This window comes from Sturnira hondurensis, unplaced genomic scaffold (genome assembly GCF_014824575.4).
Source record: "Sturnira hondurensis isolate 20B ecotype Veracruz unplaced genomic scaffold, ASM1482457v3 Scaffold0016184, whole genome shotgun sequence".
In the NCBI taxonomy this organism is placed as follows: domain Eukaryota; kingdom Metazoa; phylum Chordata; class Mammalia; order Chiroptera; family Phyllostomidae; genus Sturnira; species Sturnira hondurensis.
The window spans coordinates 4455593-4481669 of record NW_028088815.1 but is presented as its reverse complement, the minus strand read 5'-3'; the positions used below and the strand labels follow the sequence as shown (position 1 = coordinate 4481669).

Below are 26077 nucleotides of genomic sequence, written 5' to 3'. Positions count from 1 at the left end.
GAAATTTAGACAGACACAGAGGAAAACAGCCATGTGACAGCAGAGACAGAGTTTGGAGTTATGCTGCCACAGGCCAAGGAATGCCTAGGGCTACTTGGAGCTGGAAGAGGCAAGAAAAGATCCTCCCCTAGAAATCTTGGGAGGCAGAGGGCCCTGCCAACACCTTGATTTGGGGCTCTAGCCTCCAGAAATATGAGAGAACAAATTTTCATTGTTTTAGGGCACCCAGTTTGTGGTACTTTGTCATGGCAGCCCTAGGAAACTAATACAGTCAATAATATATGTAAAGTATTTAGAACTATGCTTATAAATAGTACTATATAAGTTACCTTTGCCAATCCCCCATCACCCATTCAGTTAATAATACCATGAGTCACTCCACTGTGTAAGTCAGAATTCTGGGATTTATTTATCTAAGACAATCACCCGTTTCTCTCATTCCACCCTAATACCCAATCAGGAAACCAGGACCCAGTAACTGAGCCTCTCTGACATGGCTTAAATTGGTTCTGTTCTTCCTATTTCCACTTGCATTGGCTTTGCTGAGTCCCTTCCCACCTCTTGCAAAAGTTGCTCAACTGTCTCTTTCTTCCATAGGTTCTACCTCCAATCCACCGTTCACTGAACCAGCAAAAACATCCTTTACAGAATTCAAATTAACTAGGTTACTCTTACAATTGTAAACACTCTCTTCCTTCCCAAGGTCTTGAGGTAAAGCCCCATGCCCATCCAACATGCCCCATGATGTTTGAATGAGCAATTTGAAAGATAGCTCCCACTTCCTCCCTCCCTACCAAACAACTTCCGTTTTTCAGATGTGGAAATAAATAAGGCCTCGAGACTCACTTCCGAAAGTCTGCAAGTAACTTGAGCATGTCATCATTGGAGAGCTTATTGCTGTCTTGCTTGTAGAGAGCAGAGAATCTGGCATTTCTGTCAAGGTTTCCAGATGTATCCTTAAACAACGTCCTGAAATAGCAAAACAACTTCTAAAGTGAGTTTCCAAAAGACAAAAATAAATCCACAACTTGAAGACTATTTATTATTCCACTGACTGTAGTCAACAAAAATCTCACCTAAAAACATGGAAAATAGTTATGAGGATGAACACAACTAAGTCAATTTACATAGAAAACATTTCCAGCAAATGGTCTGTGCTTCCGAAACAACACACACAGTCAAATGCTTAAGTTGAGATCACAAAACAAAGATGATCTGAAGACGTCACTGGACTGTCACCCCACTTCGAGCTGAAGGTGTGGCTGGAACCTGGAATATCAGCTCCACAATCAACATTCCTGTTCACCCCGCCAGTTCCACATGGCTACCCTCCAACCAGCATCTTTCCTTTCTGTGACTCCAATAAATGATTATTGAAACATGGGCTTATTTATTTTCCAACTTTACACATTCAAATCCTCTTTGTCTCTGGGCAATAAAACAATAGGTTTGTCCATTTCTAAGTCAGTCTGTTTGTCTCCTCCCTGCTGCCCCCCACATACATGTCCACATCCATATCACAGGTATTGAGGATACTCCCCTCACCTTGCTGCCCAAGCAAATGGCATCCTGTACTGTCCTAGTCTTTGGCATGCCTGCTTGGCATTCTTCAGCACCTTCTGAGCAACCTTGAAGACATTAGAACAAAGCCATGAGACGCTGCATCCCACTAACAGAAGAGTATCATCCTACTGTAGTATTAGATGCAAAAAGCACACTGTGTTATAATAAATACGGCTGGATTTATACTCAGCACAAAGTATTGTTTAACAAATTCTCAGCAGCCATTTTCAACAAAATAGAATGAGGACTGTCTTTTCTTACCTAAAATGTTGCTTTTACAGGTCAACAACCATGCTATATCATAGGCTTTCAGTTTTTTATGACTAAGGGCTATATATTATAAGTTCACAGAGTTGTTAATAATTACTAATACTTGGTGTTCATACCAGGCATTAATAGAGTTTAAATCAGAACACTAATGTAAATACTAAGCTCTAATATGCCTCTAATATGTACTAGCTTATGCAGAATCCCACAATTTGGGGGTAAATTTTCATTATTAGAACATTATAGGCATTGACTTGTTAGGGCAAGGCTTTCAATTGCTTTATTTTTGCCTTCTAAGTGTAAACTCTGCTATTTTCACTTCCAAATGACCATTTTTGACTTTTCATGGGTTGACTGATTAACCCTATAGTGCACAGTGAAGCATGTTTGCTTTTGGATTAAGATGTATGCATAGTAAGCCCTGGCTGGTGTAGCTCAGTGGATTGAGCACGGGCCTGTGAACCAGAAGATCGCGGTTCGATTCCCAGTCAGGGCACATGCTTGGGTTGCAGGCCAGTTCCCAGCAGGGGCCAGTTCCCAGCAGGGGATGCACCAAAAGCAACCATACACTGATATTTCTCTCCTTCTCTCCTTCCCTTCCCTTCTAAAGATAAATAAATAAAAATTAAAAAAGATGTATGCATGGCAAGTCTATTAATCAACTCTTATTGATTAACTATACTCTTACTGCTAAAGCAGATGACACTTATTTTCCCAAATTTGCTTGTTCTGGGATTTTGCTTTGTTACCAAGGCAAAGCTTGATTCAGTCAGAGTGAAGGGGTTGAAACGTCTTTTACATTACTTGAGTACATCAAAGACAAACCAGTTTTGGTAAGTAACCTAACTTCTGTGAACTAGTATGTGCTCAGAAGAGCTGCAGCATCAGCAACACCTGGAAATCTGTGAGGAATGCAGAGCCTCAGGCCCCACCCCAGAGCTCCTGGGTCAGAATCTGCATCTGACCGAACCTCTGGTGACATGAGTACACTGGGTTTGAGACATGTCCATCTAGAAGGCTCAGAAGTAAAATAATAGAATCTCCTCTCTCTAAGTCAAATTGAAATCACCTGTGTGAACCTATAAGCCATTACAACTCTGTAGGTTCCACTTTCTATACCTTAAAAACAAAGAGTTTGGTTTATACTTTTGATTATGAAACACTATGATTCTACCTATTCATGCTGTGGGAATTGCTGCCTTCATGAGTGAACTGGAAAACACATCTTGACTGAAACATATATTAGGAGCTCATATCTTCCCTCCTCTTGTCTGAGTGGGATCCATTCATGTGGTAACTTGGAGGCACACAGACATAGGGTAAAATGGACTACTTTCCTAGAGTGGCAATTTTGGTAGCAACTATTATTTTTAGGTTTAACAATAATGACTACATCATGGAGTAAAATGCAATATTTGCATAAAATTTAAAGCTAAAACACAAGGCTTCAAATAAGTTTCACTCTTCACTGCAGTGAACAGGACTGAGCTCTCAGACTTCCCAAGGGTGCAAATGGAACATAATGTATGTCCCAGAGAGTTGACAGGATTTGTGTAAAGTACCTAGGCTAGTTAGGTGCTCAGCACTTATGTGTCTGATCCTAGAACCTGTTCTTCAAGGAATATCCTGTGTCTTCATGGACATGTAATGTATGGATGGTCACAGAAAGGAAGAGAAGAAACTGAGTCAGCTCAGCAAACCTCACCTTACAGCCTCTGGGTGACCCTTCCTACTGTTGACCAGTCCTTGGCAATGTATTGGGTAGTCTTCAAATTATCACTTATAAATTGTTTTTAAGTAAAAATACTGCAAAACTGGCATGGACAGCACTGAACAGCTTACTCTAACTAGATAGCTCAATGTGCTAGCAAATGATAGTCAAGTGTCCTTTGGCTATTCCATCTGTGGGACACTAAGTAGGTAACTAGACCTTTGTAAACCTCAGTCTCCTAAATGGAAAGAAGGTGCTGGACTAAATGACTTCTAATATTCAATAATTCTATGGTGTGTCCATTCCCCAGGTAATGAACAGTAAATTGCACATAAACAAAACACACATCTTATACATTTTCCTTCCCTCTTCTACCTAAGGTCACACTACCTCTGCCACCATAATCCTGCCCCATCTGACAAAACACAAGTAGACCTGAACCACCAATCCTATTGGCTGTACCATCTGAGCCAGACCATCTCCTAGTCTCAGTCTCATATTTAAGTGTAAATGGACCCAAATATATTTCCAGAACCTGAGAGAGACATCAACAAGTGAAAAGAACTCTATCTGAATATAACATATGAACTTTATAATGACAAAAGGTTTACTATTAAGCTGATAAATTCTCTGCATTATTTCATATCAGGACATTCCAGCCAAATGAAGTATAATATGTACACAAAGAATTATTTTGCATTGAAAACTAGACACATAAGGTTAAATATAAGGGTAAGTCTATGTACAGTAGTCTACATCTGTTGAAATATAAATATGGTTTAACTCTGAGTTCTTTAAGCATTTCTACTTCAACAGGGAGCTCTTTCTCCCAATTGCTATTTACCATCACAAAACATAGAAGTCATCGTACCTTAGAAGAGTCTGAACTTTTCATGTATGGCTCAGCACCATGTGTGATGCTCCCCTGAAGGACTTTTTCAATTCTAGCCACAAGAAATATATCTGGATGAGGACATGTGACTGAAAATATTCCCTAGGGAACAAATGATTTTCTTCAGTAAGTTGAACATGCATTCAGTAAGTAGAGCCACATTAAACAAATCCCATGAATATTAAAGATTCTAAAGCAGGAAAGAGTGGTGAAACTGTTTAGCTATTAGGAAGTACACAGTGTTGTCCTGACCAGTGTGGCTCAGTTAGTTGGGCATCATCCAGCAAAGCAAAAGGTTGCCTGTTTGATTCCTAGTCAAGGCACATGCCTGGGTTGCAGGTTTGGTCCCAGATAGGGATGTGTATGCGAAACAACAGACTGATGTTTCTCCCTCTCTCTTTCTCCCTCCCTTCCCCTTGCTCTAAAAATAAATAAATACAATCTTAAGAAAATAAAAATTTAAAAAAGTACCCAGTGCCAAACTGGTTAACTGCTCAGCAGTTTATCATTTACTCAAATAAGCTATTTGATGGGGAAGGCAACTAGCAGAAAGTTTAGGGGAAAAAAATGAGAAATCCAAACCCACTTCTCTCAGCTTGCTTTTACTGTCTAATTAGATAGTTTGTCAATATAATCAACATCTCACCGCCTTATGGAGGTGACAAAGTTTGCATGACAAAGTTTCTATGTACATACATAGCATGTGTAAGATACATCTCAGTAGTATGACTACTGGGCTCAGGCCCCCCACCTGCTTCGGATATTGCATGGCGCCTTCATGAAGGATGTCCTGAAGGGCAGGTGAGCTCTGTCCGCTGCCATTCAACAGAGCTGGGGATATGGTGGCCAGCATTTGCCTCACTGAGAAATGGTTCAGGTCCACGTGGAAATCAGCGGAAATCTTGCGGTTGCACTTTATGTCAAACAGGGATAGAGTAACAAAGAAAGGCTCTACCTAAACAAAACAGAACAACCCAGACCATCGCTATGGCTCAGACTCTTGGGGAAAACAAGAATGCTGCTATCAGAGAAGAGATTATTGGACTTATTTATGGTTGTTGCTATAAATTACTGCTAGAGAAAAATAAACTTGATCCCTATCCTTTGTCACAAACATCCTGTCCCTACAGGCTAAACAACCTCCCCCCACATCCTGATCTACACATTGTACCTCACTGATACCAGGATTAGAATTTCATGTCCAGACTGCAATGTGCAATAGGCACACATGAAATCGCTATTATTTAAAAAACCTTCTTAAAAATTACATTTGTAGTAGGTCCTTCTTCATTTTCAGCAACACAGCATTGCAAATTGAAAGATAAATCATTGCACTTGACAAGAATTCTTTTCCCAAACTTCTCTTCAAATGGCTTCACTTCTGGTTCAGCTGATGAGAAGTCAGGCTTCTTCAAAAAAAAAAAAAAAAAAAAAGCAAACATGTAAGTTCATTATGCTCACATTTAAAAACATCCCATTATCAATGTACAGCATCCTAAGGAAACTGCCATATGGGAAAGCTATATAACACTCATTACTCGCAATAGTGTTAATATTTTATAAATGTATATAGTTTATAAAAATGGTAAAAAATGATGGTATATCTACTTAATGTGTCATCATACAGATCTTAAAAATTATGCTTATGAGTAACTCAGTGTCTATGAACAGATGAATGAATAAGCTAAATATGATATATACATACAATTGAATATTATTCAGCCACAATAAAATAAAATTCTGACACATGCTATAACATGGATGGACTTTAAAACCATTATGGTATGTGGAACAAGCCTAACCCAGAAGACAAATATGAGATTTCACATATATCAGGTTCCTAAAATAGGCTAATTCACAAATATAATCAATAAAATATACTTAAAAATAAAAAAAGTAGAATAGAGGTTTCTAGGGTTGATGGGAAAGAATGAGGATGTTATTGTCTATTGGATAAAGAGTTTCTCTTTGGGCTGATGAAAAATTCTAGAAATGAATAGTGGTGATAGTTGCACAGCATTATAAATGTTCTTAACCACTAAACTGCACACTTAAAAAGAATTAAAATTGTAAATTTCATGTTACACATACTTTATCATAACTAAAACATTGTCAAAAAACAAAAAGTAGGCCCTGGCTGGCGTAGCTCAGTGGATTGAGTGCGGGCCTGCGAACCAGAGGATTGCGATTCGATTCCCAGTCAGGGCACATGCCTGGGTTGCAGGCCGGTTCCCTGCAGGCCAACTCCCAGCAGGGGATGCAAGAAAAGCAACCATACATTGATGTTTCTCTCCCTCTCTCCTTCCCCTCTAAAAAAGATAAATAAATGAATAAAATCTTTTTTAAAAAAAGTATATACGGCTATGCACTCTGTGAAGAAACATAACAAATGTTAAGTGGAAGGAAAAAAGTCTGAATTGCTAGTCAGAAAATAGCACTGTCTACTGGGCATCTGCAGTGATGATTGTTATTTTCTGAATATTATTTTATGGGTAAATTATAGGTTCTCTGTGCTCTTGACTATGTCTCTGGATAAATCTGTCTCAATTTTCAACAATCTATTGAAAATTAAATATTCCCAATGCTAGTTCTATGGTGACAAGATTATAGGTTCTTTTTATTTTTCCTATTCCCCTTGATTTCCCATCTTGTTACTATATTGTTTGTAAGTCCAAAATAAACAAAGAAACAAATAACCTGTCAAAGGTTTTCTTTCTCAAACTTAGTTTTAAATTTGAAACATTAAAACAGTTCCTACCTGGGCATCTGGGTCCAAATAAAAAAGTTTAACTCTGCTTTCACTTTTCAGTTTGATTTCTGCTTCTCGGGTACTCTAATAACAAAATGAACAAAAAATACAAATTATATTAAAATATGACCCTTTTCTCACAGGCGTGTCTAAGTATGTTTGAAAGCTGCCCCATCCTGAAGAGCCAGGTTGCTAAATGACTGTCCTCAGCTTGGGGAGTTAGCTGCATGTTGACGAACAAGGACAGACTGTCAAGTTTGGCACACAGTGACACTGCTTGGGGAGGAAGAGAGGTTAGTGATATCTGATCCCTGGCTTATGATGTTGATAATCAACTGGAGAGTCAATACCAATACAAAGAGAGTAAAAGAGAATAATTATTACTATCAATAAAGGCTTCAAAATTTAATGGAATAGGAATCAGGCTTTGAAAAAAACGGTAGAATTTAGATAGCAAAAAGGAAGAAAACAAACATTCTAGTTGAATTAATAAGATGCATAGCATGGATAGATACTGAGTATGAAAATGAGCTCAGATATTAGAAAATTTAGGGTCCACTTAAGACTGAGGGTACAAGTTACAGAAGAGAAAGGAATACGTTTTCAATGTCAGGATAGAGAAAACCACAGCAGACACTGAAGGACAGCCATAGGTGTCTGGGGCATGGAGGGGGCATTGCTGATTCATTAAATAAATATTTACTGAGCACCTATTGTGTGCCAGGCACTAGGGACACAAACATGAGTGAAATGAAGTTCCTGCCCCCAAGGAACACTGGTTAGGAAGACAATATAAACAGGCAACAACAATTGCAAAAGAAAACATAAGATACTGTGAGTGCTAACCTGGACCAGGAGGGGCAGTCAGAAAAAAGCTCCAAGAGGGAAGACCTACCTTGAAGTACCAGAACATTTGGCCAAAAAAGGAGAGAAGGACATTCTAGGAGGAGGTACTGCAGAAACAAAGATGAAAGTCACATCTGACAAATTACTAAATCATTTGCTATGACTGAATGTGTGGGCATAGTGGAAAAAGTAAAGGAAAATGAGTTTGGGATGTATGTGAAGGACTAGAACTTCATTCAAAATCCCCCTCCACCCAAATCCTGCAGTATTTTAAGCAAAGGAATAAAATAACAAGTTCTGCATTTTAGAAGCATCACTTGAATAGGGCTGAAGAAACAGATTGGAAGAAAGACTAGGAGGCCATTGTTTCTCCTGGGTTATCAAAACTGCCTCTCCATTTCACAGCAAGGCCCATAATACACTCCACATTCCCAGCTTTAGTAGCCTGCTTACTGGTCACTCCATTAACTGAGATAGATAATTAAGGAGAAGAGTAAGTCTATGCAGTAGGTGATACATTAGAGTCTAGAGATGCCTGGGGGATTTCCATCTAGAAACATCCAGTATACAGCTAGAGAAACAGAACTTGAGCACAAGGTAGGGATGAAGGTGGGAATCACAGACTTGGAGAAGAGAAGCCATTGAAGGAACGAGATATATGGTGGCAAGATGGGGAATGGAGAAGTGGGATCTGGGAACAGAAAGAAGCAGCTTCTAAGATAGGGGTATCAAACTCATTTTCATCAGGGGACCACATCAGCCTCATGGTTACCTTCAAAGGGCTGAAATAATTTTAGGACTGTATAAATGTAACTACTCCTTAACTGTTAAGGAGCTGAAATTACATTCGGCCCTTAGAAGGCAACCACAAGGCTGATGTGGCCCCTGGTGAAAATTAGTTTGACACCCCTATTCTAAGATATCCACAAGACAGAAGTCATCTCCAACTACATTATTTCTCACCCCTGGTGCCCCTAATCTATATGCTGCTCTTGTTACTTTCACTCTCAGTGGTTAAGTTTATAGAGTCAGAATAGAATGTCTTACATACTTTCTGCAAAGACCAGAAGTCACATCTGTCACATCTCAGCATGTGATGGGTCAGTGACAGCCACAGTGCAGAGGGTATTTTGTCCTCTCTGCTGGTGGCTGACCTAGGTCTAATATTACATTTCTAATCATGGCTAATAAGAAATTGAGCATTGTCTTAATTTTCTCAGGCATGCAACTATTATAACAGGTTCTTAGCAATGGCCCAAATTCTATCATAACTATTTTACCAACTGTCCACAGGTCTAGCAAAATGAAATGACCACCAGGATACTAACAAACTGGATTCTATTTATAGTTCAGTCACTGACTAGTGGTGTGAATTTGAACAAACCAGTCTGCCTCCCTGGACTCCATTTTCATTTCTGAGTAAAAATAGTGAACAAGAAGATGGCTCAAGTTTCTCACCACAACAAAGTTTATCTTGATGCTATCTACGAAAGCTTTCAGGCTTCTGGAGGTTAAGGATGATTCCTACAAATCACCTGTCCATGCTTACAAAGGAACATATGCCTATGGCTGAGCAGGCTCCCACCATCCTTCCAATTTTTTCACATCAAAATAGCCAGAACAGTCCTGGCCAGTGCAGCTGAATTGGTTGGAGCATTACCCTATAACTGAAGAGACTGTGGGTTCAATTCCCAGTCAGGGCACAGCCCTGAGTGGCAGTCCAATCCTCTGTCAGGTACAAACGAACCCCAAACTGGGCATGCACAGGAGGCAGCTAATCGATGTTTCTCACATCACTGTTTCTCTCTTTCTTTCTCCCTTCCTCCCTCTCTAAAAGCAATGAAAAAAATCCTTTGGTGACAATAAAAAAAACAAATAAAAAAGAGCTAGGACATGTGCGCACAGAATCTACTTTATTGAAATCAAAGAATTTGTTTTACTTTGCACAGGGCCATAATATTTCCTAACAAAAACATCAGTATGAAGTGCTGTGAGCTACTACCAACAGTAATGCATTCTACTCATGAATTTCTACTGAGTCCTTCAACAAAGGTGAATACTATGGTCTCAGACACTGAAGCAGAGCAATCAGTTCTTAATGTAGAGGCAATTCTTTGTGCCTTTCTGAAAAATGCTTGTTGTCTCAAGCTGACTGTGTTAGGAGATGAGAAATGAATAAGCAAGAATGACTGCTACGAGCTCCCCACAGACAGAAGACAAACAGAGATGCAGGCACATAAAAAGAAAAAAAATCAACAACTAACCAAAAGAGACTCATCCTGATGTTGCCACTAGTATCCACTAATATCCAAGAGATACTGTCTTCTCTGGACAAACCATTTAAGGGGAAAGAAGGGACAACTTTAGGCTAAAAATAACTGAAGCACTTACAATACACCTTCTATACACTGACAGCTCTGCTATGAGATAGATAAAAAGCAAGCTCAGCTTCTTAATGTTCCTCCCATCTCTCTAAAAAGCCTAGGCTGCATTAAACAGAGGGTATGCCCAATAAATCATGTTTGAAGAAATAACGAAGTAAATCTAGAGGGTAAGTAAATGAGGCTCAGGACCAGCTCCCAGAGCCAGGGAATAATAAACATCTGAAAGGATCATGATGATAAAAATTAATATTGATAACAGCCAATATCTCTACTATGCTAGGTATCATCCTAAACACACATTTAGGATGGCCTTAGTCCCACACATGGATCCCAACCCTAACTGGGAGACTCAGGAGGATATATGGAGTATGGGAGACTCAGGCCACACACACACTCACACACACACACACACCATCAGGCTGCAGCCAGCTGTGATCACAAGAAACATTTTGCTTTCTGAGGAGGGGATCTGTGCAGAGAACTAGACAGTAACACAGTACTGTGGTATAGATAGCACATCGAGTCTTTTTTAAAAGGAGCTGAAAAGTGGCTGGGAAAAGATCATGCATATAGCTGCTCTGCCAGCAAAGAGACTAGACTGAAAGCATTATTTTGTTCCCACTAAATACAGCTGGGCAGGGAGTTCATAGAACTGCACAACAAGAGGTTTGCTGGGCCCAACCCAGCTCAGCTAGCATTCCAGGGGCTGCAGAGAACAGAGTTCTGGATTGTGTTTCCTGCAAAGACAGTGGCCTGGGAGTTAGATAAGCAAGAGCTAAGCACCAGAGATCCTTTGCAGCCAGGCAGAACCCATCCACCCCCACAGAGTAAAAAAATCTAGGAAGGGAAAAGCATGTCCATCTCCTTCATGCAAAGTAGTCCAGCTAGGCTTAGGAGCCCCCTGCTAGGCACATATCTGCAGGGAACAGAAAGGGAGACACCAGGGGGGTCCCTTCAGAAATGTTCTCAGCCTCAACAAGACACATTGGTTCCTTAGGCTCTATTCCACCAAAACCAGCTGTGCAGAAATGGCACAGCAAGGTGAATTCAGGGGCCTGCCCAGCCTTGGCTCTTATACAGCGCTGCCATCAGTACCAGGCAGGAAAGAACTGATCCCTTTACACAAATTGGCCCCTCACATGAAACTGACAGCTTACTCACCAGAAACTATACATTACAGAAGATAACTTGGGACACACCAAGATGTTTGGTGCAGGGGCAGAGGAAAAATACCCACCATCTTCCCTGAAGTCTGAACAGTGTTTCCAAGGGGAGATTCAGGGCCCCCAGACTCTCAATTGCACCAGAAGTCCTCTTGGAAACAGATGGGTCAGTGGTAAGGCTAAGACTAATGGCAAGACTGCAGAAAAAGGCAGGTGGAGGTGGTAACTACAGTTATTTTGTATGCTGGATGACCAACTCCTAGGCTTTGTGCTGATGAAAAGCCAGCAGGGCAGAGCAGTAAGAAACATCCCAGACACAGCCAATCCTGAAGGAGACAGTCACAGACTATCGATTGTTTACAGCCTTGAACAGGCTGCCTAGAGCTAGACCTGGGATGGTGTCTGATGCTACCAGAGTAGGAAACCCAAGAAAAAGGTCTGAGGCCAAGGACTGATCTCTGCTGAGATGAATTCCACCTTATTCTTTTTCATTGTTTACATGTTTTTTTTTTCACATAGCTTTTTTAACATTCTTTTCTTTTTCTTCAAATTTGTTCCCACTAATTCACTATGTATTTTTTTATTTCAAATCTCATAATATATTCTTCCCTTTTCTTACTCCATTTTTCTTTCTGCCTTCCCTTATGTTATTATTTTTACTCTAAAATTTATTTTTCGCCCTTTCTTCACCTCAAAATTTTAGTTCTTTACTCTTATTCTTTACCCTTCTATCTTTTCAAAATCATTTTCTTTCCTTTAGTCATTTCATATTCAGCAAGTTAGAAGACAAAGTAGAAAAAAAGCACCAAGTCAGAGCAATAAAATGGGGGAAAAACCCACAAAAAAAAAAAGAATGAGGATAGTTTAAGGGAGTTTGGGGACAATAGAATGTAACAATACTCACACCATAAGGATACCAGAAAGAGAAAAAAAGTAACAAGAGATAGAAAAACTTGTTTGAAAAATCAATGACAGAAAAGTTCCCTAACTTGTGACGGAAAAAGTCACACAAGTTTAGGAAGCAAAGAGGGTCTCCCTAATTAAGACGAAGCCAAAGAGGTCCACTCCAAGACACATCACAATAAAAATTTAAAGATGAGAGATTCTTAAAAGCAACACAGGAGAAATAGCTAGTAACATACAAGGGAGCTCCAGTAAAGCTATCAGCTGATTTCCCAACAGAAACACTACAAGCCAGAGGGTATGGCAAGAAATAATCCAAGTAATGAAAAGCAAGGGACTGCAACCAAAACTACTCTAGCCAGTGATGCTCTCACTCAAAATGGAAGGAGAAATAAAGAACTTTCTAGACAAAAAAAAAAAAAAAAAAAGGCTAAAAGAATACAGCTCCACTAAACCAGGATTACAAGAAATGCTAAAGGGACTGCTTGAAGAAGAAGAAGAAAGACAAAAGAGAAAGAGAGAGAGAGAAAAAGAGGAATGTGGGTAAAAAGGTAAAAAAAAAAATGGCAACAAACACCTATCGATAATAACCTTAAATGTAAATGGATTAAATGCCCCAATCAAAAAACATAGGGTAGCTGAACTGATATGAGAAAAGGACCTGTATATATGCTGTCTACAAGAGACCCACCTCAGAACAAAAGATTCACACAGGATGAAAGTGAAGGGATGGAAAAAATATTCCATGCAAATGGACATGGAAAAAGAGCTGGGGTAGCAATTCTCACATCAGACAAAATCAACTTTAAGCCAAAGGCAATTAACAAGAAACAAAAGAGATCACTACAAAATACTTAAGGCAGTAGTCCAGCAAGAAGATATATATGTTCTTGTAAACATACACGCACACAACAGAGGAGCACCTTAATATACAAGGAAAATCCAGGAGGGTTTTCAGAAAGAGACTGACAGCAACACAGGGGATTTTGTTGTAGGGGATTTTAACACCACATTGTCAACAATGGACAGCTCTTCTAAACAAAGAATCAAGGACACAGTGGCACTGAATGACACTGTAGATCAAATGGACCTAATTCATATTTATACAATATTTCACTCCAAAGAAGCAATACATATATACTTCTCAAAAACACATGGATTATATTCAAAGATGAACCACATGGTAGGACACAAAAGAACCCTTAAGAAAATAAAAAAAAAATTGAAATCATATCAAGCATTCTCTTAAATCACAGTGTCTTGAAACTAGATACCAACTTCAAGGAAAAACCTCCAAAACATTTAAATACATAGAGACTAAATAACATGTCATTAAATAATAAATAAGTTAACAAAAAGATCAAGGAAAAAATTTAAAAGTACACAGAAAAAAAATGAAAATGAACACACAACTCCAACCTATGGGACGCAGCGAAGGAAGTACTGGGAAGTAAGTTCATATCAATAAAGACCTACCTAAAGGAGACAGAACAATCTGAACCAAAGAACCTAACCCTGCATACAAAAGAACTAGCCCACGGGTGTCAAACTTAATTTCCCCAGGGGCCACATCAGCCTGTTGCCTTCAAAAGGCAGAATGTTATTTTAGGACAGAATAAATATAACTTACTCCTTAACTAGGGGTAAGGAGCTTGGTGCTGCCACCAGATAGAAACAAGGTGCTGGGCCACATAAAACAAGGTGTAGGGCTGGATTGGGCCCACAGGCCTTGTGTTTGCCACCTGTAAACCAGAGGAACAACAACAAAGTACAGAACAAGTAGAAGGGAGGAAATAATCAAAATCAGAGCAGAATTAAATGACATAGAGACTAAAAATAATTCAAAAGAATCAATGAATCTCAGAACTGACTCTTAGAAAAGATAAACAAAATTGACAAACCTTTAATGAGACTCATGGAGAAAAAAAGAGAGAGGACCTAAATAAATAAAATCAGAAATGAAAGAGAAGAAGTAACAACTGATAAAACAAAGATAAAAAGGATTATAAACAATTACTATGAACACCTGTGTCCAACATATTGCACAAACAGGGGGAAATGGATAAATTTCTAGAAACATACAATCTTCCAGAAACAAATGAAGAAGCAGAAAACCTGAATAAACCTATAATGACCAATGAAATTGAAGCAGTAATAAAAAAAACTCCCAACAAATAAGAGCTCTAGACCAGATGGCTTCATAGGCAAATTTTAATAAACACTCAAAGAATTAACACCTATCCTTCTCAAACTATTACAAAAAATTCAAGAAGAGGGAAGACTCCAAACTCTTTTTACAAGGCCAGTATAATCCTAATTCCAAAAGCAGGTTAAGCCACAACAAACAAAGAAAATTAAAGACCAATATCTCTGATCAACATAGATACTAAAATCCTTAACAAAATATTGGCAAACTGGATCAAGTAATACATTAAAAAGATCACACGCCATGATCAAGTGGGATTTATTCCAGAGATGCAAGGATGGTATAATATTCATAAATCAATAAACACAATATATCACATAAACAAAAGGAAAGACAAAAAACAGATGATCATATCAACAGATGCTAAAAAGCATTTGATAAAATCCAGTGCCCATTTATGATTAAAAACACTCAGTGAAGTGGGACTAGAGGAAGCATTCCTCAACATAAAAGGCCATATAAAGCAAACCTACCATGACGATTATACTCAATGGGAAAAAACTAAAAGCATTTCCCATAAGATCAGGAACAAGAGAAGGGTGTCCACTTTCACCACTCATTTAACATAGTACTGAAATTTCTAGCTGCAGCAAACAGACAAGAAAAAGAAATGAAAGGCATCTAGGACTTCCGCCAAGATGGAGGCATAGGTGGAAACACTATGCCCTCTCCCACAACCAAGTTTGAACACAACAAAGGTTTGGAGAACTAGGACACACCCAAAGACCAGAAAACGGAATTATACGGAAGTCCGACAACTACGAACCGTTCAACGGGGACGGTAAGAGAGGCGGAGCCAGCAGCAGAGCTGGGTCAGGCAGGACAGATCCCCCGACCTAGGTGCGAAGGCAGCCCAGAACCAGTCGGGGTGTGGGGCAGACTGACCGCGGTCGCACATTCGCGCACAGTGAGACGGACCACACAGGCCCCGGGGGGCGAACCCAGTGGTGGAGGGCTGATGGCCGTGGCACACTCGAGTGCAGTGGAATGAAATGGGTGGGCCTGGTGACGGTGCTGGCTACGGCGCTGGGGCCACGGCGGCAGATGGCAGACGGGAAGCCATTGTCCCTTTGTGACCCTGCCCCCACATACAACGCCACAACCCAACGACTGAGTTGCCCTGCTCTGGTGAACACCTAGGGCTCTGATCCTGCTACGTAACAGGCACGAACAGTCCAAAAGATGGCTCAAGAAGAACTCAAAACCCCAGAGGCGATAACTCTAAGCGAATGAGAAATTGCCAGCCTCTCAGAAGCACAATTCAAGACACTATTTAACAGGATGCTCACAGAACTGGTAGATTATAGTCACAAATTAGAGGAACAAAGTCACAAATTAGAGGAACATATGAAGGCTAAATTAATTGAAATGAAGGGAGATGCACAGGAAACCAATAGCGATGGAAAGGAAACTGGGACTCAAATCAATGGAATGGACCACGAGGAAGAACAAAACATCAAAACAGAAAGGAATGAAAAAATGAGAATTCAAAAAAATGAGGAGAGGCTTGGGAACCTCCAGGACGTCTTTAAACGTTCCAACATCCGGATTATAGGGATACCAGAAGGGGGAAAGAAACAGCCACGAGTGGAAAACATATTTGAACAAATAATAAAGGAGAACTTCCCCAGTCTGGCAAAGGAAATAGACTTCCAGGAAATCCAGAAAGCTCAGAGAGTGCCAAAGAAGTTGGACCCAAGAAGGAACACACCAAGGCACATCATAATTACATTAGCCAAGATTAAAATGAAGGAGAGAATCCTAGAAGCATCAAGGGATAAGGGGACAGTCACCTACAAAGGAGTACCCATCAGACTGTCAGCAGATTTCTCAAAAGAGACCTTACAGGCAAGAAGGGGCTGGAAAGACGTATTCGAAGTCATGAAATCCAAAGACCTACAGCCAAGATTGCTTTATCCAGCAAAACTTTCATTTAGAATGGAAGGACAGATAAAGTGCTTCTCAGATAAGGGCAAGTTCAAGGAGTTCATCATCACCAAGCCCTTGTTATATGAAATGCTAAAGGGACTTATATAAGAAAAAGAAGATGAAAAATAGGAACAGTGAAAGGACAGCAAACTCACAGTTATTAACCACACCTAAAACAAAAGCAAACCAAGAAGACAGCTAGATTAGGAGTGGAACCATAGAAATGAAGAACACATGGAGGGTTAGCAACAGGGGAGTGGGAGGAGGAGAAGGGGGGAGAAGGTACAGAAAATAAGTAGCATAGGCAGTAGGTAGAAAATAGATAGGGGGGAGGGCAAGAATAGTGGGGAAATATAGAATCTAAAGAACTTGAGACACGTGGTTATAAACTAAGGGGGGGAGAATGGTGGGGGAGGGAGGGTGTGGGTGGAGGGGAATGAAGGGGGGGAATAGAACAACTGTAATGGTATAATCAATAAAATATATTTTTAAAAAAGAAAAATAATAATATAAGAATAGAGAAATACTCTACATGGGGAGCAGGAGGAGATGACCGTCTCCACAGAATTCCAGTGCCAAATCATGGAGGAACTGGTTGAAGGGTTCACATATGCCTTCAACTATAGCAGGGGACAAGTGAACCAGGCCAGAGATCCTGTCCACTGCCAGTCTGAGAGATAGGAGAAGATGGCAGCAGAATAGGACAAAGGCTTCCACTTTGGGAATTCCACGCATGGGAGAAAAACCTGGCCGATCTGTGGAGGAATAAAACAAATAGCCAACAGTGACCCAACATATAGGAAAATAGCAGTCCAGAAAGAGTAGCGAACACTGAAAGACCAGACGGTGAGGAGACGGCTGCAGGTCAATAAGGTCCAAGGGACCAGCGCAGAGACCGCAGGCCACAGCAGCCGCCTCTGCCAGGGTGGGTGCGTAGGGCCCGGGCCAGGTCTGCCACAGACTATTTGGGAGCTGAGAACTGGCAGCATCGTCCCTGGGAGAGAGCAGGATCATCAGCTCCCTCCCTACCTGGCCGAGCGAAATCTGAAAAATACTGAGACCTATTTGCTTGAAGTGTCAGAGGGAGGAATGGGCACAAGGAAGCAAACAAGGGGGAGTCTTGATCACCGATGGAGTCCATGGTCATCAGCTTGGGAGAACTGAGAGTCGCCCTTGCTTTCTCCCACAGCACTGGGAAAAATATGCACCCAAGCCTGGGGGACCAAGGAAGCCTACCCAAGAGCGTGCACCCACATCCCAGCCAACAATGGTGATTCCCGGGGGAAAGACTGTTCTCAGTGGGGCTCTGGGGAGAGTAGCTGGTCTGGATCTTGGGACAGCGCTCCTGAGACTGGCTGAGTACACTGAAAAAGGAAAAAGGCCACACCAATTACCCCTCAGACTGCTGCAGCCATTAAGACCAGAAAAAGCGGTTTGGCCACCTGGAAACCAACAACAGGTTTTTTGTTTGTTTTGTTTTATTTTTCTAAATAATCTTTTATTATTAACTTTATTATTGTTTTATCTTTCAATAACTTTACCCTCCCTCTTCTTTATTGTTTTATTCCTTCTTCCCTTCCTGCCAAACTTACTGCTTTTTCCTCTCTTGTGCTGCCTTTCCCCTCCAACACATAAGTGAGAAAAAAAATGTGGAACTGCAAAAACACCAGAGTTGGACCCAAAGAGGAGGCATCCCAACAGTAGAGTCAAATTTCACTTTGCTATACCAGAAAAACTAAAAGTTTCTGAATATTTCTTATTTTTTTCACTATTTTTCATTATTCTTACATCTTTTATTTTAATAGTATCTTTGTATTCCTCCTCATTCTGTATACTTTTCTTCGCCTTGGCTGGATATATTGTATCATTTGACAGGTTTCCCCTGTCCCCTCATTCATAGACTATTGTTGATTTACTGTCCTTTACTTTCCCTTGTTCCATTAGCACACAACTGAAGGTCCAATACTCTCTAATCTTGGTATCTCATAGATTCTGTCATATGATTGTTGCTCTAATATTATTGTAAATCATAGCTGTTAGATACTATTATAAATACTACACAACACACCCTCCCGCAGATCTTAGCCCACTTCATTGTTGCCTGAACTATATATAATACTGTAGTAATTAACTCTATTCTCTCTCACACTACACCTATTTACCATCCTTTATTCTTACCTTACCTCAGAATCTGGCCGCCCTGAAACTCACTGCTTTCTAGATCAAACTCACAACCCTTTCCTCCCAAACGAGACCCTTATCTTCTTTCCATCCTTTCCAAAAAGTGGCTAATTGGGTTGAAGGTTACAGTTATTACTATACATAGCCAAAGGATCTCCTATCTCTTCTCTACCAGCTGCTACTGTAAATATCATAGAATACTCTCCTGCTGTCGTAAACCACTCTGCCTTCCCCTCCAACTGATCACACAAAAAAAGAGTAGGTGGAAGTGGTGAACACCAGGATACCCACTAGACGAGGAAACGCAACAACAAAGGAACTACCAACAGATTAACAACAGAAGAAGGTGAAGGAGAAAGTAGAAACCACACAAACTTCAACCCAAGGCCTATTTGGAAATAAAACTAAACAGTGAAGAAACTACCCAGGGAAAACAACTGAACAAGAGCAAAACAGAATCCTTAAAACCCTGTACACAAGAACTAGCTTCAACACAACCAGCCCACACGAGCACAACAAATTAAAACAGGTAGTGGACGAAGGGACCATCAGTTCATCAGCTGGTGGGAAGGACCCACAAAACAAAGACCCCAAAACAACAAAAACCCAAAGACAAACTCAGAGCTAAAGTAAAGAAAGCCCAAGACTAGGGAGCTGGGGAGATCAAGGAGACTACACCACTGAATCTCTCATAGGTATTATACCACAGAAGTTCACACCATAAACCCAGGAAGCCAGAACAAATGAATTTAAGAAGGTGAAGCTAACAAGAAAAAACTCACAAACAACGGTTGGACAAAGAAACAGCTCCCCAATGAAAGGAAAGAAGGAAGCCTCAAAAACAATACTAGATGAAGGAGGGAAGATGGCGGCAGAATAGGACAAAGGATTTCACTTCCCTCCAACCACCAAAGAAAAACCAGAGTGATCTGCAGAGGAGAGCAGCAGATACTCAACAGGGACACAGCATATAGGAAGGCATGACTCCAGAAAGTGTAGCACACACTGAATGACCAGAGGTTGAAGAGAGGGGACAACGGCAGATCATCAAGGTAGGAGGGAAGATCGCAGAGGCTGCAGGCCCTTCGACAGGCCGCACTAGGGGTCTGGCTGGATCAACCCGGTCCCTGAGAGCCAAGGGCGGGCAACAACAATCCTTGGAGAGAACTACTCACCGGCACCCTCCCTAACCAGCAGGGCACAGTTTGGAAAACGCCAGGAGAGATCGGTTTGCCTGTAGTGGCAGAGAGAGGAGTGGGCATGGGAAAGCAAACCAGAGAGCACTTATAACCCATTCAGTAAGGCTGTGGTTACCAGCTTGGGGAACTGAGTCGCCCCTGCATTCCCAGTAGCCTGAGCCGGCGCTCGCACAGTGTCGGGGAGCTGCGGGCAACTGGCAGGCCCTTGGAAGAATGCCAGTTGCCAGTTCCATCCCTACCCAGCCAGGGGCAGACTGAGAAGCACGGGGAGTCAGGCTGTTGTTGCCGGCATGGGGAACTGACATCTCAGGACTTGAGCTGGTGCTTCCACAGTCTCGGGGAGCTACAGGCTACTGGCAGGGCCCCTGGAAGAGCGCCAGTTGCCAGCTCCGTCCCTACTCAACCAGGCGCAGACTGAGAAGCACCAGGAGTCAGGCTGTGGCTGCCAGCTTGGAAGAATTGTGAGTGATCCTGTGTGTTCAGCCACAGCACTGGGAAAGGCCCAAGTCCAAGCCTGGGAGACCAGGAAAGCCTGCCTGACAGTGCCCACCCTCACGCCAGGCCAGGGCTGGGAAGCCTGGGGAAAAACCTGCTCTCAGTGGAGTGAAGGAGAGCGGCGCCAGTCTGGATCTTGGGAAGGCACTGGCGAGACCAGCTGAGTTCACCGAGAAGAGAGAAATGCCACTCTAATAGCCTCTCAGGCTACTGCAGCTAGTGAGACCAGAAGAAAAGGTTTGACCAGCTGGAAAACAACAAGAGGAGTAGGTGGAAGTGGAGAACACCAAGATACCTGCAGGAGACTGCACCACTGAATTTCACAGGCATTCTACCACACGAGTTCACACCATAAACCCAGGGAACCAGAACAGAGCAATTCAAGAAGCTGAGGACAACAAGAAGAGTATCACAAACAATGGGAAGACAAAAAAACAATCCCCAAATGAAAGAAAAGGAGGAAGTCTCAGAAAGAATGTTAGATGAAATAGAGGCAAGTCAACTATCAGATACTGAATTCAAAGCACTGGTTATCAGGAAATTCAAAGAGCTTACAACGAGCTACCAGAAACTACAGGGGAGCTACAATGAAAACTCTGCAAATTATATCAACATGAAAAAGGAAATAGAAACCATCAGCAAAGGCCAAGAGGAAATGAAGAATACAATTTCTGAACTGAAGAACACAGTAGAAGGTATGAAGAATAGAATCAATGAGGCAGAAGATCGCATAAGTGAGATCGAAGACAGGATAGAAAGAATCTCCCAGATGGAACAAGTAATGGTAAAGAGAATCAGAAAAAATGAAAAGAATTTAAGAGAAATGCAAGACAATATGAAACGTAATAATAATTGAATAATAGGAATACCACAAAGAGAAGAAGAACAAGGGATAGAAAACCTACTTGAAAGAGTAATAACTGAAAATTTTCCTAAGTTGAAGAGAGATAAACTCACATGAATCCAGGAATCACAGAGAGTCCCAATCAGGTGTAACCCGAAGAGGCCTACTGCAAGACACATCATCATTAAAATGGAAACCTCCAAGACAAAGAGAAAGTCCTAAAGGCAGCAGGGGAGAAAAAGGACCTAACATACAAGGGGGTCCCAATAGGGTTGGCTACTGACTTCTCAATGGAAACATTCCAAGCAAGAAGAGAATGGCAAGAAATATTCCAAGTAATGAGAAACAGAGGCCTACAAGCAAGGCTACTGTACCCAGCAAGGCTCTCAATCAAGATAGAAGGCCAAATAAAGAGCTTCCAAGACAAAAGAGGTCTAAAAGAATACGCTTCCACAAAACCATCTCTACAAGAATTACTAAAAGGGGTGCTTGAAGGAAAGGAAGGAAAAGAGAGAGATGGAGAGGAACACAGGTACATAAATGGCAATGAATAAGTTCTTTCAATAATAACCTTAAACATAAATGGATTAAATGCACCAATTAAAAGACACAGAATAGCTGAATGGATAAGAAAGCATGACTCACACATATGCTGGCTACAAGAGAACCACCTCAGGTCTAAAGGCCACCACAGACTAAAAGTGAAAGGACAGAAACAAATGTTCCAAGTAAAGGGACAAGAAAAAAAAGCCGGGGTAGCAATTCTCATATCAGGCAAAATAGACTTCAAAAAAAGGGCCATAAACAGAGACCCACAAGGTCACTTCATAATACTCAAGGGAAGAATCCACCAAGAAGACATTAACATCATAAATATATATGCACCCAACATAGGAGCACCCAAATATATATAGAAAATCCTAGAGGACCTCAAAAAAGACATTGACAGCAACATGATTATAGTAGTGGATTTTAACACCCCACTGTCAAAAAGGGACAAATCTTCCAAACAAAATATTGACAAAGATATTGCAGAATTAAATGACACCCTAGATGAAACAGACCTAATTGTTATATACAGAGCAGTCCATCCCAAAGAAGCTAAATACACATTCTTCTCAAATGCACATGGAACACTTTCAAAAATACACCACATTATAGGACAGAAAACGAGCCTCAACAAATTCAGGAAAATAGAAATCATACCAAGCATTGTCTCTCATCACAAGGGACTGAAATTGGAAACCAACCCCACAGCAAAAAACCCAAAACACCCAAAAGCATGGAGACTGAATGGTATGTTATTAAACAACAAATGGGTCAAGATCAAAATTAGGGAAGAAATCAAAAAACTTCCAGAAACAAATGAAAATGAACTCAAAACAACCCAAAATTTATGGGACACAGTGAAGGCAGTCCTGAGAGGGAAGTTCATAGCAATACAGGCTTACCTAAAGAAGATAGAAACATACAAACAACCTAACCTGAACCCTGCAAGAACTCGGGGAACAACAACAAAGACAGCCCAGAGCAAGTACAAGGAAGGAAATAACCAAGATCAGAGCAGAACTAAATGACATAGAGACTAAAAGCACAATTCCAGGGATCAATGACTTCAGGACTTGGTTTTTTAAAAGATAAACAAAATAGATAAACCTTTGAGTTGGCTCATCAAGAAAAAAAGAGAGATGACGCAAATAAACACAATCAGAAATGAAAGAGGAGAGATTACAACTGATACCACAGAAATAGAAGGGAGTGTAAGAAATTACTATGCAGAGCTGAATGCCAAGAAATTTGAAAACCTAGGTAAAATGGACAAATCTCTAGAAAAATATAATCTTCCAAAACTCAATGAAAAAGAAGCAGAAAAGCTGAACAGGCCAATAACAGCAAATGAAATTGAAGAAGTAATCAAAAAACTACCATCACACAAAAGCCCTGGACCAGATGGGTTCACAGGAGAATTCTACAAAGCTTTTAAGGAAGAGCTAACCCCTGTTCTTCACAGACTATTCCAAAAAATCCAAAAGGTGGGAAAACTCCCCAACTCTTTTTATGAAGCCAGCATCATCCTAATTCCAAAGCCAGATAGAGACACAACAAAGAAAGAAAACTACAGCCCAATATCACTGATGAACATAGACGCTAAAATTCTCAATAAAATATTGGCAAATCGCATCCAACAATACATCAAAAAGATCATACACCACAACCAAGTGGGATTCATCCCAGGGATGCAAGGATGGTTCAATATTTGCAAATCAATAAATATAATACACCACATAAACAAAAGCAAAGACAAAAACCACATGATCATATCAATAGATGCGGAAAAAGCTTTTGATAAGTTACAACACCCATTTATGATGAAGGTACTCAGAAAAATGGGAATAGAGGGGGCATTCCTCAATATAATAAAGGCCATATATGAAAGACCTACAGCCAACATCATACTCAATGGGCAAAAACTAAAAGCTTTTCCACTAAGATCAGGAACAAGACAAGGTTGCCCACTTTCACCACTTTCATTCAATATAGTATTAGAAGTTCTAGCCACAGCAATCAGACAAGAAAAGGAAATAAAAGGCATCCAAATCAGAAAGGAGGAAACAAAACTGGCATTGTTTGCAGATAACATGATACTGTACATGGAAAAGCCTATAGCCTCTACCAAAAAACTGCTCGAACTAATAAATGAATTTGGCAAAAAAGTGGGATACAAAGTCAATATCCAGAAATCAAAGGTATTTTTGTATATCAACAATGAAACAGCAGAAGCAGAAATCAAGAAAAAAATCCCATTCGATATAGCAAAAACAAAAATAAAATATCTGGGAATAAACCTAACCAAGGAGGTAAAAGACCTGTATGCAGAAAACTACACAACACTGAAGGAAGAAATCAAGGAAGACACAAACAAATGGAAACATATACCATGCTCATGGATTGGAAGAATCAACGTCATCAAAATGGCCATACTACCCAAAGTAATTTACAGATTCAATGCAATACCTATTAAAGTGCCAATGGCATATGTCACAGACATAGAGCAAACACCTCAAAAATTTATATGGAACCATAAAAGACCCCGAATAGCAGCTGCAATTTTGAGAAAGAAGAACAGAGTAGGAGGGATTACAATACCTGATATCAAACTGTATTACAAGGCCACTGTAATCAAAACAGCCTGGTACTGGCATAAAAACAGGCACATAGAACAATGGAATAGAACAGAGAGCCCAGAAATAAACCCAACTCTCTACAGTCAATTCATATTTGACAAAGGGGGCAATAACATAAAATGGAGTAAAGACAGCTTTTTCAATAAATGGTGTTGGGAGAACTGGACATGCAAAACAATGAAACTCGAGCACCAACTTACACCATACACCAAAATTAATTCAAGGTGGATAAAAGACTTAAATATAAGCTCTGACACCATTAAAGTTCTACAGGAGAGCATTGGTAGGAAAATCTCAGATATTCCATGCAGCAATATTTTTACTGATACGTCCCTTAGAGCAAGGGACATAAAGGAAAGAATAAACAAATGGGATCTCATCAAAATTAAAATTTCTGTATGGCTAAAGAAAACATTATCAAGATAAAAAGAGAAGCAACAGCTTGGGAAAACTTATTTGCCAATGATACCTCAGACAAAGGTTTAATCTCCAAAATATATAAAGAACTCACTCTACTCCACTCAAAGAAGATGAGCAACCCAATTAAAAAATGGGCATAGGACTTGAACAGACATTTCTCCAAGGAGGACATACAGAGGATCCAGTGACACATGAAAAGATGCTCAATATCACTAGCTATCACAGAGATGCAAATTAAAACCACAATGAGATACCACTTAACACCAGTCAGAATGACTATCATAAACAAAGAAACAAACAACAAGTGCTGGAGAGATTATGGGGAAAAGGGAACCCTAGTTCACTGTTGGTGGGATTGCAGACTGGTACAACGACTATGGAAAACAGTATGGAATTTTCTAAGAAAACTATAAGTCAATGTGCCTTTTGACCCAGCAATTCCACTATTAGGAGTATATTCTAAGAACCCTGAAACCCCAATCCAAAAGAACCTATGCACACCAATGTTCATAGCAGCAGTCTTTACGATATCCAAGACTTGGAAGCAACCTAGATGCCCATCAGTAAATGACTGGATCAAAGAACTATGGTACATTTACACAATGAAATTCTATGGTGCAGAAAGGAAGAAGGGGCTCCTATCCTTTGAACATCATGGATGGAACTGAAAAGCATTATTCTGAGTGAAATAAGCCAGGCGGTGAAAGACAAATACCATATGAAATCACCGTTAACAGGAATGTAAAGAACAAAACAAACATGCAAGCAAAATATAACCGATGACACTCAAATACGGAACAGGCAGGGTCCAGAGTGGAGAAGGGAGAGAATCATAGGGGAAAAGGGGATGGACTCATATGAACAAGTATAAAGGACACATGGACAATAACTAGGGTCGGGGGTGGAAATGGGAGGGAGGTGGGGAGCACAGGAGGGCAGGGCTGGGAATATAAGACAGAAAACTGTACTTGAACAAGAATTAAATAAAAATAAAAATTAAAATTAAAATAAATAAAAAAAATAAATAAATTTAAAAAATCAGTTAGAAAGGAATAAAAAAAACAAACCCAGGGAGGCTGCCAAAGTCAGTAGACAAAGAAACATAGCACAAATAAAAGAACAGATTAAAACTGCAGAAAA

General features: G+C 40.4%; 1 protein-coding gene across 22 annotated transcripts in view; it reads right to left on the bottom strand.

Moving 5' to 3' along the window:
* DOCK9 (dedicator of cytokinesis 9) overlaps window positions 1–26077 on the bottom strand; it is a 354977-nt gene that overhangs the window by 134393 nt on the left and 194507 nt on the right. For all 22 annotated transcript variants that reach the window (XM_037065816.1, XM_037065821.1, XM_037065829.1 and 19 more), the window contains exons 10-15: window positions 7192–7266; window positions 5702–5842; window positions 5185–5388; window positions 4413–4535; window positions 1546–1628; window positions 847–969 (exon numbers count right to left, since the gene is read on the bottom strand). In XM_037065816.1, the coding sequence (XP_036921711.1) occupies window positions 847–969; window positions 1546–1628; window positions 4413–4535; window positions 5185–5388; window positions 5702–5842; window positions 7192–7266 (749 nt within the window). The remainder of the gene's footprint in view (window positions 1–846; window positions 970–1545; window positions 1629–4412; window positions 4536–5184; window positions 5389–5701; window positions 5843–7191; window positions 7267–26077) is intronic.